This window comes from Asterias amurensis, chromosome 4, assembly GCF_032118995.1.
Source record: "Asterias amurensis chromosome 4, ASM3211899v1".
Lineage (NCBI taxonomy): Eukaryota > Metazoa > Echinodermata > Asteroidea > Forcipulatida > Asteriidae > Asterias > Asterias amurensis.
The window spans coordinates 6,821,018-6,837,545 of NC_092651.1; the positions used below are offsets into that span (position 1 = coordinate 6,821,018).

Here is a 16,528-nt window from a genome sequence, read left to right on the forward strand (position 1 = left end):
TAATAATAAACTAGAGCTAAATTGCATTTGTGCACAAATGCAGAGCTGTTTCGTCAACAAAAATTTCAAATTCTCAACTGAGTTTTAAATTTGTTGGGTATTCAAAGCAATTTTACCCAATGTGGCATAAATAAAAAATAATTTGGATTATACCATATTCAGATAGCAATTTATGTGTTAAAGGTGCAAAAATTGAAAAAATCATAAAAAATCATGTGATGACGTCATCATGACGTCCTTTAATATTTCATAAGAACTTGTCAATATCCAACAACCTACCAAGTTTCAACATGATCGCATAATTACTTAGGGAGTTATATTAGTTCAAAAAGTGCACCTTTAAGGCCGCGTCACGTGACCCCCGATGACGTCATTGATCTGAAACTTCACACATATGATGGCTGCCTGACAGTTAACTTGTGTGTAAAATTTAAAGTGATTACAAAAAATTTCACCACAGACATCTTCAAAAAGTCCATTTTGAAGAGTTTTCATCCTGCCGCTAGAGGGCGCCGTTGCAATTTGTGACGTCATTGGTATTTTTTTTGAACTGCCCACCCTTGCCACGCACTAACATCGTTAAAAGCAACTTCATATCTTTTCCAATTTTGAATTAGAGGGCCACTTCCGGTTTCGACCGGAAGTAGAGGTCATGTGAGGTCACGCACACGAAACAAAATGAAGACCTTATTTATTCCTCCCCAATCCCGCAAACAGAAACCTACGGTCTCTTGTGGCTGATTTGTTATAAATTTTCAAACATTTAAAATACAACACCTTTAAGATGACGTCACGTGACTTCTGATTATGTCATAATGACATCCTTGTTTCGCAATGATCATTGCACCAATACCTTTCATCCCTGAAAATTTCATTGCAATTGCTCTTTGGGAACATTGCAAATCAGCACTTATATGAAATTTTTCTGAAGATGACAAATAAAAAAAAAAAAAATAATAATAATAATAAAAAAAACTTTAACAAAAACAAGAGCTGTTTCGCTGCGCTTCGCTACGAAACAGCTAAAAAAACTTTAACAAAAACAAGAGCTGTTTCGCTGCGCTTCGCTACGAAACAGCTAATAAAAAAAACTTTAACAAAAACAAGAGCTGTTTCGCTGCGCTGCGCTACGAAACAGCTAATAAAAAAAACTTTAACAAAAACAAGAGCTGTTTCGCTGCGCTTCGCTACGAAACAGCTAAAAAACTTTAACAAAAACAAGAGCTGTTTCGCTGCGCTTCGCTACGAAACAGCTAAAAATTATAATAATAATAATAAAAACTTTAACAAAAACAAGAGCTGTTTCGCTGCGCTGCGCTACGAAACAGCTAATAATAATAATAATAATAAACTAGACATGATTGCATTTGTGCACAAATGCAGAGCTGTTTCGTTAGTAACAGGTTAAATTTTGTCAACTGAATTTGAAATTTATTCTTTTTTTAAAGCAGTTATGACTAATCCAGGCTATTAAAAGAAAAAAATTTGGATTATACCATGTTCGGATAGCAATTTATTCGTTAAAGGTGCAAAAATTGAAAAAATCATAAAATATCGTGTGATGACGTCACTATGACGTCATTTCACAATTCACGAGAGCTTGCCAATATCTAACAACCTACCAAGTTTCAACATAATCGCATAATTACTTAGAGAGTTATATTAGTTCAAAAAGTGCACATTTAAGGCCGCGTCACGTGACCCCCAATGACGTCATTGATCTGAAACTTCACACATATGATGGCTGCCTGACAGTTAACGTGTGTGTAAAATTTGAAGTGATTACAAAAAACTTCACCACACACATCTTCAAAAAGTCCATTTTGACGAGTTTTCAACCTGCCACTAGAGGGCGCCGTTGCATTTTGAAACAAAATGAAGACCTTATTTATCCCTCCCCAATCCCGCAAACAGAAACCTACGGTCTCTTGTGGCTGATTTGTTATAAATTGTCAAACATTTAAAATACAACACCTTTAAGATGACGTCACGTGACTTCTGATTATGTCATAATGACATCCTTGTTTCGCAATGATCATTGCACCAATACCTTTCATCCCTGAAAATTTCATTGCAATTGCTCTTTGGGAACATTGCAAATCAGCACTTATATGAAATTTTTCTGAAGATGACAAATAAAATAAAAAAAAAAAATAATAATAATAATAATAATAAAAAACTTTAACAAAAACAAGAGCTGTTTAGCTGCGCTTCGCTACGAAACAGCTAATAATAATAATAATAATAATAATAAAAACTTTAACAAAAACAAGAGCTGTTTCGCTGCGCTTCGCTACGAAACAGCTAAAAAACAATGACACAAGCAAGGCCTTGTATTTTAAAACCATGAACAATTTAACATATCTGGCAAGCTGCCATGAACTTACCCGAAATTTCCAGCACTGTAGCTGGGTACATTTTTTTTGTCAGAGTAGAGAGCCAATGTTGATCGTCCCCGAGTCTGACTGAGACTCAACATTTCCATCTCTAATGACGAGCCGAATGTTATCTTCGATAAAATGAACTGTCACCCACACTGCACATCATCATGCAAACCCCCCCCCCAAAAAAAAAAAAAACCCATTAATATAATATGATTAAGTCGTGACACGTAACCCAGGTATTCAACATTCACTGCAGAATGCCCCATCATTTTTTCAGTAACTTTGCCTTGCCTCGTACTCCCCGTAGTGTTTGCCTGGCCAAATCTTCATCATTGTTGTTGTGACTTATTTTACAAGAACTTGGGTGCTATCCCTGTATGGCTAAACATACATGACTATTGACACGGCAGTACAGTTAATTGCATGATGGCTTCTGACTGGCAGTGGCACCCCCGATAGAGAACTAGCATGTAGGCCTAGTATATAATCCAGAGGTCGTTGGTTCAAATCCAACTCTAGGGGCTAGTCAATTTTTTGTCGAGCCCCAAATCATTCAATTTTAATAAAAACTTGTGTAGATGTTGATTTTTTAGTTTTGAAACTTACATTTACAACTGTTTAGCATGATGTAGTCAATCTAATTTAACAGTCGAATTCCGAACTAAAACAAATACCCTATCTGAACTAGCTAAAAAGCATGAAAAGGGGTAAGACTATAAGCTAAGTCCTCCAACTCTACTCTAATCCTACTCTCTCTCTCTCTCTACTACATGGGCTAAAGTAGTAGGAGTAGAACTAATGAACTAGGTAGAACTCTAGTCTAGTCCCATACACAATGTTGTTAACAAGTCAGCTAGGAGTTGGACTTCTAATTTATAATAAAATATTTTTCTAACATGTCTTAGCCTACTATAAAGTATAGTACAATAGTATTAATAATTCGGGCTCTGCATTCGAATCTGACATTGTATTTGTATAAGCGAGTTCGGCATTCCGACTGCGCATGTCCGAGATTTACTGGGTGAGAGTTCATTCGGGATAAACATTGCCACATGTGTACTAGCTTAGTGCACCACACACGTTGTTTTTATGACGCACCTGAATAGATGGCAGGCTTTCTCGGAAAATCTTCGGAAAATACGTAAGTTGTTAAATATATATATATTTCTGTACATACTTAGCAGGGTTTGCCAACTAAATTGTATTTTTTGGGGCATTAAACAATGAAATTTTCTCAAATGTGGCTGAGAAAAGCGAGTATTTGGGACCCCTTTTTGTTGGACAACACCAGGCAGCAGGGGCCGCCCCGGCGGCAGGGCCCCCCCCCCCCCCCCCCCCGGCGGCAGGGGCCCCGTTCGTAGTCGTACACCACTAACAATACGGAGAAGTAAATAAACTCCAGAAATCAAAGACGTTTTTATTGATATTTTGTATTTTAATTCTTTGGAACTATGCTTGTTTGTGACTGAAGTAGAATTGGAAGTTATTGGACATCTGTTTTGTGATTATTTTTCTGCTCGATGATGGCTTCCTAGAACTCCTTGACCCTGGGGACTGCATCATGGCAGATAGAGGTTTTCCAGTTCAAGAAGATCTAATGCTGAGAAATGCAACTTTGGAAATCCCCCCTCCAAGTGGAGGTTTCCAACAGATGACCAAAAAAAATGTCTTGCAACAAAGAAAGTTGCCAATGTTAGAATCCATGTTGAACGAGCTATAGAAAGACTCAAATGCTTCCAAATTCTCAAACATGTTTTGCCTATCACACTACTCCCCCTGATTGATGAAATCCTCATCATTTGTGCAGCAATCACTAATCTGTCACCCCCACTTGTAACATAAGTCATCCTGAGAAAATTAAACATTTTAGAACAGTTTCAATTTCTGTAAGACTTTGCCAAAGTATGGGCATGTGCAATTTATTCATAAAAGAATAAAACAGTTATAAAAATATATGGTTCATTCTGCAGCATAACAAGTAGCCACAAAATGCATCTTGCCACTTATTGCATATTACATGCACATTACCTCTTACCAAATATTCTCTCTGTGGTTTACTTCCTTATGGCCACTATAGTGTGTACAAAAAGTTATTTTGTATTGTACTATATTTTTACAACATTTTTATTTATATAATTTATATATTTAACACATACATAAAAAGCAATTCATTTTCTGTAAACCTTCAAATGTGTGCATTATTTCCTTAAGATTGTTTCCTTGTGATAACTTTGTTGTAAACATATGTACATTGACTATACATCATGGATTACAATGAAAAAACTATAAAGTAGGATTTGAAACTTTGCTTGGTGGAAATATAACTAAGAAAGGTTGGCGGTAACACCATGTGAAATCTCTTTGAGTTGTGTTGGTTCTGAAAAGAACCGATGGTAAAGACTCAACGTTTCGATCAGAGCATACTGAACGAAACGTTGAGTTTTTACCATCGGTTCTTTTCAGTACCAACACAACTCAAAAGAGATTTCACATGGTGTTACTGCAAACCTTTCTTAGTTAGAAAAAACTATTATATTTTTTTCAACCTCTGTCACACTTTTCCAAATTATGTCATGTGCAATATATTCATATGAGAACAAGTGCATAGTATTAACACGTTTATTTTAATTTTAATCTGTGACTTGCCTTGTCACTGTTGATTTTAGTGATTTCTAATTTTGATATATCACTCTGTTTGGGGGTTTTAGTTGTTTCTATAAATCATTTATTCAGTGTTTTGCGTTTGGTTCAACAGTGTTATTACTATTTTTCTAGGTTCATGGTTAACATGGTTTATTGTATTTCAATCACTGCTGTTACTTTTGGTCATTGCTTGAAATCAATAAAGTAACTTTTTTAATTTTTGTTGCTTGTTGAGAAACCTACAATTTGAGTCGCTGTCCCACTTTTTGCATTTCCTTGCGTCTTTATCCTATTTTTTCTGAAGTGAGTCCTGTTTTTCTGAAATGAGTTTCCCAAGTGTTTTAGTTTTATTTACTTTATTCAAGTGATCAGTTTTTCAGTTTGAAAGACTTAACTGTTTTGTTGCTTTGTGCATTTCATTTTGGTTTATTAAAGAACACTTCGCTAAGATTAATAAAACCAAATTATCTGTATGTTAACATAAAAACTGAAAATGTTTAATTTTTACAAGTGCTGCAGCACCAGGGTGCGCCTTCCTGATGATTTACCTCGTCAAAGTTTGTGCAACTCCAGTGGAACCATTGCCTACAGCGATCACATCCAACACTATTGTCACTCCTTTCAACTATATCAGAAGTTTTTTTGCATTGCCCCTTGCAGCTTCCACATACATACAATGGTGTTGCTTCAATCCTTCTCTTTTTCTTCTTTTTGCGAGGTTTGTTTTTTTCCTGTGTGAGTGGAGGTGAGGCGAGTGAAGGAGCTGGCTCACTTGATGTTGCTGATGGTTTACTGGTTGATGCTCATGATGTTGATGGTTGTGACATCTTGATTTTTTTTGTGACCAGTTCAACAGCGAGGTAGTCCTTGAAGAATCTGGTACTGGATTCATAAATTTCAGTCCATCGCTTCTCATCAAAGGCAATACGTTCCTCATGACTGTCGACATCTGCTCCGGTATATATAAAAAAATCACACCATTTAGAACCCGTTACACCCATCTGCATCTGTACTTGGGTGTAGTATTGATGAAGTTTCCTCAACTTCACTTGATCGTCTTCTTTAGTGAGATAACTCAAGTTCTTGGGAGTCGTGTCTGGCCATATACTGAGAAAGGGCATTTGATTTCTAAAATACCACTGCCGCAACATCCGCAAGAAACTATGCCATCTGGAGTTGACCCAAGAAAGGGTAACTCTCTTGAAACATGCAGCCCAGTTTGTTTGACACTAAAGTTGTCATGCTTGGTGAATGCATTACTTGCATATACACCACGAGCAGTCTCCTCATGTTTCCGTCCGTGCTGCAGTGCTAAGATATCCTCACTAGGTTTTGTGTATCCCATTATACGATTAACAAGACTGCTGGTGTCTATTTCTGAGCTGCTAGTAGTACCTTTCATCTTTATGGTTCTGACTTTTGTTAACACATTATGTGCTAAAGATGCAGTGATGCGGCCTTCCCTCTGTCTGTACCATACAGGGTTGTTGTGTTGGCCTAGTGTTTCATGTTCTATAATAGCTACCTCCTCTGCCTTAAAGTGTCGTACACGCCCCAAAAATTCTTCCGTAGACTTTGCCTGTGATGCAAGTTGTGGTAATGAGAGCGGCAGGTGATACGATGAACTGGCTTCTATGGTGTGGTCGACATTGACGTCATCTTCCGTTGTGTAATTCTGTGCTTGTGGTTGTGGTACTTTAATGTAGGGAGCAAGGCTAGATTTGGAGACCGATGAAAACAATGCTGAAGTAATTGATGAAAGTTGAGATGAGCTGGAACGCTTGCTGGGTTGGAATATCTTTCGGGTTGGCGGATTTACAGATTGTTGCGCATCAACTGAATAAAAACAGAGGGAAGAAAAAAATAAATATGATTTTATGAACAAAATAAATGTAAGACTTTATGAAAGTGAATTTGGAATTCTCAATCTTGCATACCCTAGATTTGAAAAAATACACTATACATCTTTTAGAACCTTATAAAATGAAAATTGCAATGGCTTGATACATAATGCCGCTGTGGCTAGGTTTTCTCAACTCCATATCTGAGATACGCTTTCCCTCCAGCAACTCGTTTACGTTGGCTCCGCCACTGAACTTATTCTATTCACATGGAAGTGAATTACAGGATTTTGATGTCAACCCTCGTTGATAGGCATAGTCCATCTTAAACAAAACTGCTGCCACATGACTGCAGGATGAACTCGGTCTGTATGAGATAATTGTAAAATAAACAATTCAGAGTGACTCGTTCTGCTCGTGGTCGTGCTCCCAGAACCTCCAGCCGGTTCACCCACTGGAACAGCTAGATGGTTGGCCAGTTCAATATAGCTGGTAGGTGGCCACTGGAGGATCCCCTTCGACTCTCCTAGCCATCCATCTTTGAGGTCTTGGACAGGATCTGGCAGCATAATGTCACCATACTTTAGCAACTCACGATATTGCTGAGCATGCTGCCTCTTTTCCTCAGCTGCAGACAGCAGCACCGGGACCTTCAGCTGTGTTTCCGCAGCATAGGCAACTGCGGCCAATTCTTCCTTTCTTCCCGTTCTGTTCAGTCCCCTGTCTGCTAAAAAGTTCTTCAAAGCTTCAACTTTCCATCGCATGAAGTCATCCAAACTCAAATTCTCGTAATTTTGATCACTCATATCTAAAAACAATTGATCAAAAATCAAAGACCTGCAAGAAGTGTGAGCCTGTTCGCGTCTGCAGGATGCTAACAAAGTGCGTAACTAACGATAAGCGCGTGTGACAACGGCGATGTTTATCCCGAATTACCTTTGACCTTTTTTTTTTACCCTGAATGCATAGCGCGCGCGAAATGCCGAACTCGCTTATTGTCAACGTTGTTTAAAAAATAAAATGTGTAAATTGTATTGTGTAACAACAGCAGTTTATGTACTTGCCCTCATCGTCAGCAAATGTCTTTTGCTTTATTGTTCGGCTGCGTCTTGACATAATGATTTGCTCTGGATAGCCTTCCTTGTGGCCTACGTATTTCAACTTTCAGTATGGAACTGGAACTATTCAACTATTTGTGGATTGAGCTAGCAAACAAACTTCATTAACTTTTCACCTTTGCACCTTGTTTTTGCCGCCGCTTTGTCGTCTCACGCGTGCGCATACTACCGATCGTGCAGTCATTCTATTTTGTGTTAAAAATTAAACAGAACCAAATATTTACAGCAACAATTTACTTAGCACACAAAAATAAATTTTACAAACAGTATTTATTTTCATGGGATAAATACGATTTTGCTTATTAAACAAAATTAACTCATTCAAATAAAAAACAAACTTTGAACAACCGTATAAACTTAACAATTAATGCGCGCAGTTCTCGATCTAATTTTCTTCAGAAAATTAAATACTTGAGCGGCAGTTGAATGAACGTTAGTTCAACGTCTAATTTGTATAAAGCAATTTGTTCATTGTCATGTTAAAAAAAATCTAGATACACGTTTGTGCCCAAAATCTTGATGTACTTTTGTTTTCGGCGTAGAGATTATCTCAACAATACGGTTACACGGCCGCAGAATGGGTTCGCCGTTGCCCAACTAGGAAGACCGGCCAAGTAAAACCAAGGCGCCTACACAACGTGCGCATTCATCCTATTCTTCTGATTTGTGTGACGATTTGGGAATTCGAAGTTGGACATCGCAAAGTAATCAAAACTGGTCCCCTATTGGTTCCCTGCTAGTGGTCCGCACTGATCTCTATATACATGTGTACTGTAGGCATAGAGTTATATATAAGAATTGGAGCGCGGACTGGCCTATATACGCGCCCCGGTATGCGAGCAGGCGGCCATTTTCTAAGTTAACAAAACGGCTATCTCACAGCGTGTGTTTGTGCGGCCATTTTGTAAGTTGAACAAACAGCATCGCATGAGCGTTCAATAAAAAAAACTCAAACGTGTATTTCATATTCGACGCGCGTGCAGAATGACGCGCTTGTCATCTTGCGGTCCCATAGACCTTTTCGCAAATATCGGGGCGCGCGCGCGTAAAGCTTGGAATTAGGTGCATTGTGGTCTAGCTGGTAGCAAAATTTGATTCATATCTATCCCACAATGCACCTCATTCAACAGTCTGCGCTTGCGCATTAGTATTTGCGATAAGGTCTATGGCGTTTGTGTGCACGAAGCATCACTTATGCGCCCTCTAGGTCTTGACAACTCAAAGAAAAGGGCATAGTACATTGAAAACGGGACAAGGGAGGATATAAAGAAAAAAGGTTGTTGTTTTCGAATGCCGTTTTAACTTTTTATTAGGGCCCGATATATTTATTTTTGTTTGGGGGGGGGTTGTCAGGGTTGTGTTATTCCCCCCTCCCCCTCAAACACTAATAAGCTTGTTACTACCAGCATCTGTATCTCAAGTGTTCACTACACGTAACTTTGACAAATTCTTCATTGGACTAAAAACAAACATCCAAAAACATTTATTGTGTGAATACTGTTTTCACTACAATGGCATAGCTGACCACGCCACCATTTGTAGCAACTGTGGTAAACAAATTGGTGATGATAACCACTTTATTACAGTACCATTGGAGGAGCAGTTGAAGAACATCCTTCCAAGTAAGTGAATCATATTTTTATTTAACAGCTACCTGAGCGGAATATTTTAAACGGGAATGATATTGTAACTTGTTTATAATGCACTTGTCCACCATTTTAATGTCATTTTGATATGTGTACACTTCTGAATTTTTCGTAATTATCGATTAAAAAATCAGGCCCCAACCGAAAGGTTTTGAAAAACTAAAAATACTTCTGCCGTTGAGAGCGTTAAAGGACAATGCCGCTGACGTCATCTCTGGGAGCTTGGTTTGCTATGCCTCCACACTGCAACAAAGCGGCTTTACAAATTGGAGCTCCCAGAGATGACGATTGAGAGTAATTACGTAACAGGGCTTTTCGCAAATCTCTAAGAAAAGCCCTGGATAAGGGCATTCAAAATTATTGTTTTTTTACACAATTGAAATCTTTTTATAGTTGTGTGACTCGATTTCCCTATTCTTTGAAAACATTTTGTGTGAATTTCAGCAAAGTTTACGACTTGACATATTCGTTCAAGCAGGTCTTTTAGGACACATCATAGGTTTTTTGAAGAAGGCATTCATATGACACATTCATCTAGTTTTCAATACAAGTCATGAACCAACTTGTGTATATCCAAATATGTACTGAAATAATTTCGGTTTTCCTTATTTTATCAGATAGCGTCATAGATGGTATCACCAATTACCGCAATTCTTTCCCTAATAAGGAAGATGTCATCGCTGATGCTCTCGATGGCGATCTATATAAACAACAGTTTGATGGCATGCACTTCAAAGGAACAGATCTTGAGGCAACACAGCAAGAGGTGCATATTTCACTTCAGATGAATATGGATGGTGTGTCTCTTTTTCAATCTTCAAGCTATGCAGTTTGGCCGCTATATTGCACCATAAATGAATTGCCCCCTGCATTGAGGTACATGTAATTTTTGTTACATAATTTGACAATAAAAAAAATATATTATGATAATAAATCTTTACGTATGCAATAACAGTGTGAGGACCTGGTCTTCACTGCATTGTAATGACCAGGTTCATGACTGGCCACTATTTTGAAATCTGGGATCGTGCGGGGGTTGCTATAAATGCCCCGCATGTCTGGGCCAGGATCGCGCGGGGGTTGTCATAAATGCACTTTATGCCAGGGCCAGTGTAAAACAAGTTTTAGTGTCATTTTTACATCCCCGGCCAAGTCCCCGCTAGTCCCGGGTCCCCCAGGGCCGGGATTTCAACTGATATGTGCATTTAATTCCCAATGTTAAACACATTGATTGGTAATTGGTTCATTGTAATTGTATTGCTTTAGTCACAAGGTCATAATTGTCATAAGAATGAGGGATGACCTGCTTCACTAACAAATATTTGAGCACATTTGTATGAGATAAGGTTGTCATCAGGTTGTTGAAAACTACATGTACACCACAAGTAAAAATGTTTTTTATTTGTGTACACAGATTCACAAGAAAGTACCGCCTATTTAGTGCTCTTTGGTTTGGAAAGCACAAACCAGTAATGTCTGTTTTTCTCAGAGTGTTCTGTGCACAGCTCCTGAATTTGTATGAAAAAGGTAGGTTATTCTTGTTTATTTATGTGTGCTTTTAGAACGGCCTTTGTTAAAAACATTAGTATGTTTCTGGTAACCAAACTTTTTCTCTAACTGGGGGGGGGGGGGTGCTGCTGGCAAATTAACCATAGATTGCAACTAATAAAACGCAACATTTTATATTCTGGTAGTTTTCTTGGTCTCAAAAGTTCAGATTTCAAATGGGGGGGGGGCTTCGGCCACTTGTAACGTAACACATACAAAATATATACTTTTTTTGGGGGGAGGGTAGGTTAAGGCAGAACCTATATGGTGTTAATTTTGTTGGTTTATTTTGGTTTTATTTACTGCTCTAGCAGATTGGTTGTCAACTTATTGGAGGTACGACTACTTTTTATACAAAAAAACAAAATACATAAACTATGAAAGTGTAATGGTTTAAAAACATAAAATTACACACATTCCTCCATTTTCTTGTCAATTTTGAAATTAAATTGGGGTTGGCAAATAGAAAAAGAAAATTCCGCATATTGGGTTGCATTTTTACTGTTTTCTTTCAGGAATAAAGCTCTGTGTTAACGGAAAGAATCAGCTCTTGCGAGTTATCCTGTGTGCGATGCACCTGCTCGTTGTCTCGCCCAGAATTTTACACAATTTAATGTTTTTTATGGATGTCCAACTTGCTTGGTACGAGGAAAGTCGTCCAAAACACTTAAAGGCACAATGACACATACTTATATACCCATTCGACAACTCAAATATGGCGTGTGGACATGGGCCATTGACGAATCACCCTGATACTCTATCCCATGCAATAGAGGCAGAGACGACTGGGAAAACAGTATTTGGTGTTAAGGGAGCCACATGGCTTATGAAATGCCCCATGTTTGATGTCATTAGAGGGGTGTCTGTGAACTATATGCATTGTGTATATGTATTGGCGTAACAAAAAAAATTAATACGTTTGTGGATTAATACCGAGTACAAAAGATGTCCTTGGTATGTTGGATCATCTAAAGAAGAAATAGATAAGCGTCTTCTTCTAATGACCCCAACCAACCGAATCTCACGATTGCCTCGAATAATAAGTGATCTCCCTAACTGGAAAGCTACAGAATATAGGAATTATTCCAGTAATGTATTGAATATTACCTGCATCGTATTTAAACCACTTGGGCTGTTTGGTTCAGGCTGTGTTTATTTTGCTTGAGACATCAATTAGTGCTGACAAATTGAAAGTTGCTCATGAGTCCATATGTTGCAGTAATTGATGTTCTGGACATACACACCTCTCTTTAAACTGTCGGCAGATCATTTAACTGCTGTAACAACAAGTAAAAGGCAGTTTGTTGAACTCTATCCAGGAAATGTGTGTCTGTTTGCCGTTCACCTTTGATGGAATACAGTTGGTTGCCAGATATACGAATGTGTTTGAACATGAATAATAATAATAATCATATTTATTCGGGCAATCACATTTACAAGCACATATACATACATTTAAAAATATTTAAGAAAACAAAGTAAAATAACAGTGGGGTGCCCAGGAGAGCATAAAAGTTAAAAAAATAACTGTCGCCAAAAGGCGTATGTCTCCTTAAACCCTAAAAAATACATTAAGGCAAGAGGGGGCATATAAAAAAGCACAGAAGATAATACAAATCGCTAAACAATTTAAAAAGGCAAACAAGCAAAGACATACACAGAAAAACACACCTAAAATGATATACGTTAAAAAAGCAAGTCTATACATCAAAATGGTTTAAGAGCAATACAACTAAATTCCGATGAGGGGACTCAAATGAAATGACATTGTAAACAGGCAAGTAACTCTATCTAAGAGCAAAACTGCAGGGGGTGGAATAAGTTTGATTACAACCACAACGAAAATAGTTACTATTAGTCACAAAAGCTGAATGCTTGTAATTTTACTAATACTAGCGGGATGCCGCGCTTCACGCGGCAACCACGCTAGAAAACTCTACGTATAAAATGCTGCAAGTGTAGCGTTGTGTACAGGGGAGGGTTAAAGTGGCTGGGCAGGGTCACAATACAAATCACTGTGGCAAACCACCCATCCAAAGTTAAGACGAATCTTAGTGTTGTGAAATCGTACACTAACCCTTGTCCGTCTTTTTCCCGTTTCGGCATTATTTGTCAATTGTTTTTTATCCCATCCAGTGTTTTCCAGTTTCCAGCGGGTCCCGATAGTGGTTTTTTCCCAGTCCGGCTTATATCCCGTTTCGTTTATTTTGTTCCCGTTCAGTTTATTATTTTTCTGTCCTATATCGATAAAGTCCCCTTTCTTTTTCCCCCTTCACCAGCCCCGTTCATTTTCCCTCACTTCCTTCTCCCATCGTGTGCCTCTTACCTATCCCGTCCCATATCTAACCCACGCCTCCGCGCCTCCCGTCCCCGCAAAACCTTGCATTGGCTTTGTTCTTTGCTTGCCACTGTTTGCCCGTAACTCATATTTTCCAGTTTCGCGCGGGTCCCGTTTGTGGTTCTTTCCCGTTTCCTGGGCTCGATCCCCCCTATCATTTTAAAGTCACCTGGAAATATTTTTTTTTTCTTTCAAACATAAGAGTAAATGCTTACGAACAATAAAACATTGTTTTAGTAATTGTTTGTCACTGTTTATATGTTTAAAAAATATATAAAGTTGTTTGGGGACTGACTCCGCCTACCCCTTTTGTGACGTCAATCGAGGCAGACTTTGCCTGAAATGCGTATAGTAAACATACGTGCAAAGTACATGTACGTCCAAGTCGTGAGTTAGTTCATGTCAAAAAGTGTTTTTCTGCATTCAGCAGCAATACACCTGATCGGCATTGCCGGAAAAAAACTTTTTTTGAAACGTACTATAACGATTCCAGGGTGGGGTATGGTTCTTATGAATTTAAACCAAGGATGAAATATAATATTGGGGGGATTGTCCTTAAACTCTACTGATGAGGCACATTGAAATAAATCAAGTGTTTCAAACAGAGGGTTGATTAACCGCAAGGAACTACACAGTGTATATTTTATTCAATCATGTTCAATCACAAAATGTACATAGCGCCCTCTCTTGATTTAAACGGTATTAACTTAAGGTATTCTGTAATCAATCAGTTCGCTGGTTCATCATTCGCACGCAGCAGTACATGGTAGCGTGGCTGCTCGTGTAGTAACTATCTAATGAGAATCGCCATTGAATAAAGTGAGTAGCATCGTTTTGCGTGTGTGTGTGTTTCTTGAATGGTCTTGAGTTCTTGAGGTCTTGAGTTCTTGAGGTCTTGAGGTCTTGAGTGGCGATCTCGAGTCTGGAAGCGACTGAGCCCCGATCTCTGGTTTTCGTCCCCTTTTATGGCCTAGCAGACGTACGCGCTGCACTAAGCCAGAGAACCGATTGGTTAATTATAAGCGTTAAGAAAACAAATGTTAACACCTTTGGTAGCGTGCGCGCTAGCAGTTTGTAAGCGTGCGCGTAAAGCGCACGCGAACGCACAGCCCAAAACGCACAACCCAATACGCACAACCAAATGTGTGAACACTAATTTAGCTGAAGTTAAACTTACAATAATGGTGAATTAGCAAGACATTATAAATAAAGAGATAGCATTTAAGTTGTCTCAACAACTCTATAATTAATTCTAAAACGCAAGGCAGTTTTCGCCACAGTACAAATTCACGATTTGGTCCGTACATGTATTTTGCAATTGTGTTTACTCTACGCATTACAGGCAAAGTCTGCCTCGATTGACGTCACGAACAGCGCCCTCTCGGGTCGGGGTCTACTCTTAAATTTGTCAATAACATAAGAACTGATTTTTTAAAACCTTAGCTAACTGTTTATTCACATTCCACTCATCAAAACACATATATTAGTGACAAAAGCTTTATTTTGAAAAAATACCACTTCAAGGTGACTTTAATATTTTCTTGTTCCATGTCCCATATCATGATAGGCCCTTTTTTCATTTTTTCAACCCCTACCCAGTAGAGCCCTGTTCATTTTCCACGTCATTTTATTTTTGCCGTTCCCCTGCCCGTCCCCCATTACACAGACGTACCGTTTTGTGCCACTTCCTCCTGTTCCCATCCTAAATCTAACCCGTACTTCCTTCCCTACATCCCGCCCGTGAATTGTTCTTTGAACTTTTTCCGGCCCATAACTTTCCCCGTTCCGCGCGGGTCCCGCCAGTCAGGTGGTTCCCCGTTCGTAACTTTTTCTCTGTCCAGTTTATTTTTCCCTGTTCAATGTCATCATTAGTCCTTTTTTCTTTTTCTCCTTTCCGTATTATTTTCCCAGCCCGTTTACTATGTTCCCTTCATTTTTTGCCGTTCGCCCGCCCCTTCCAACAGACGTACCACACTGCGCGCTCCTTCCTTCTCCCTGTCTCACAACGTACTCTAATAACCCCCACCAGCCTTCGTCCCGTTGTCGTCGTGCCTAGCTAGCTCGATCCCATGCATTTTTCTTTACTTTACCCATATTGAAGCAAAAACACTCTGACTCGTCAACATCCGTTTAATTTGCATCACTGTTATATTCATAGATAACAATGCTGCAAGACAATTGATTATAAACGGCCTAAGTGACATGGGCATCGATGTTCCTGCATCAGCCATTGACGGAGCCCAAATTATGATGGGAGGCAGCTCGAGTAACGGTTTGGACATCACAGCTCTATCGACCAGTGAAGATGATGAAGTTGATGGCACTGTGCAAGAAACACCACCCAAAACCAAGTCATCAAAACCAAAAGGTATAAGTTATTAAGTAAACATGGCCTAGGCTAGTATACTACAGGTTTTCTCGATCAATGTCGGCAAATGAGCAGCCAATTTCATTTTTATGCGTTCGAACTAAAGCTGTTTTGCCTCTCCAGTTGTTATTGCGTTTTAAATTCTGAAACGAAGTAGAAACGGACTGCTTGGCCGGCATTGGTCTTAAGTGAAACCGGGGGGGCATACACGCCTGTGTTCTACGAACTTAACGATCCTCATATTTTTTTTTGGACTTTCCCTTTTTTATCGAGTACGTTTTAGTTTTCTCCTTGTTTGAATGTTTTCTCTGTATAATCAACAATTTTTTTATCCGCTACAGGGTTCCAGTGGCCAACTTCCTCAGTGCTCGCACTGATAGACTGCTTTCAAAGCAACAAAGAAAACTTTGAAAGCAGCTGTATTCGCAAGAAGACAGCTTGGAAAATGGTGGCGGCAATGATGGTGACAAAGGGTTGTCTGGATATGACGGGGTCCCAGTGTGACGAGAAGTGGAGGAGTCTGAAGCACAGGTACAAAACCTCCATCGTTATTTACGAGGGGGATTGGGTCCGGGGATTTATGTGAAGTGTGTAGTGTAGAGTCCAAAGTGGATGTAGAATCGCCACTGACCTAACCTGCAC

At 39.0% G+C, this 16,528-nt stretch overlaps 1 protein-coding gene across 2 annotated transcripts in view; it reads left to right on the forward strand.

The window, feature by feature from the left end:
- LOC139936329 (uncharacterized) overlaps positions 1-16,528 on the forward strand; it is a 101,144-nt gene that overhangs the window by 83,720 nt on the left and 896 nt on the right. The window contains exons 2-6 of one of the 2 annotated variants that reach the window (XM_071931125.1): positions 9,573-9,608; positions 10,250-10,508; positions 11,047-11,159; positions 15,677-15,886; positions 16,228-16,417. In XM_071931125.1, the coding sequence (XP_071787226.1) occupies positions 9,573-9,608; positions 10,250-10,508; positions 11,047-11,159; positions 15,677-15,886; positions 16,228-16,417 (808 nt within the window). Of the gene's footprint in view, positions 1-9,572; positions 9,609-10,065; positions 10,509-11,046; positions 11,160-15,676; positions 15,887-16,227; positions 16,418-16,528 lie in introns of those variants that run through there. The other variant, XM_071931124.1, reaches the window with a different exon arrangement.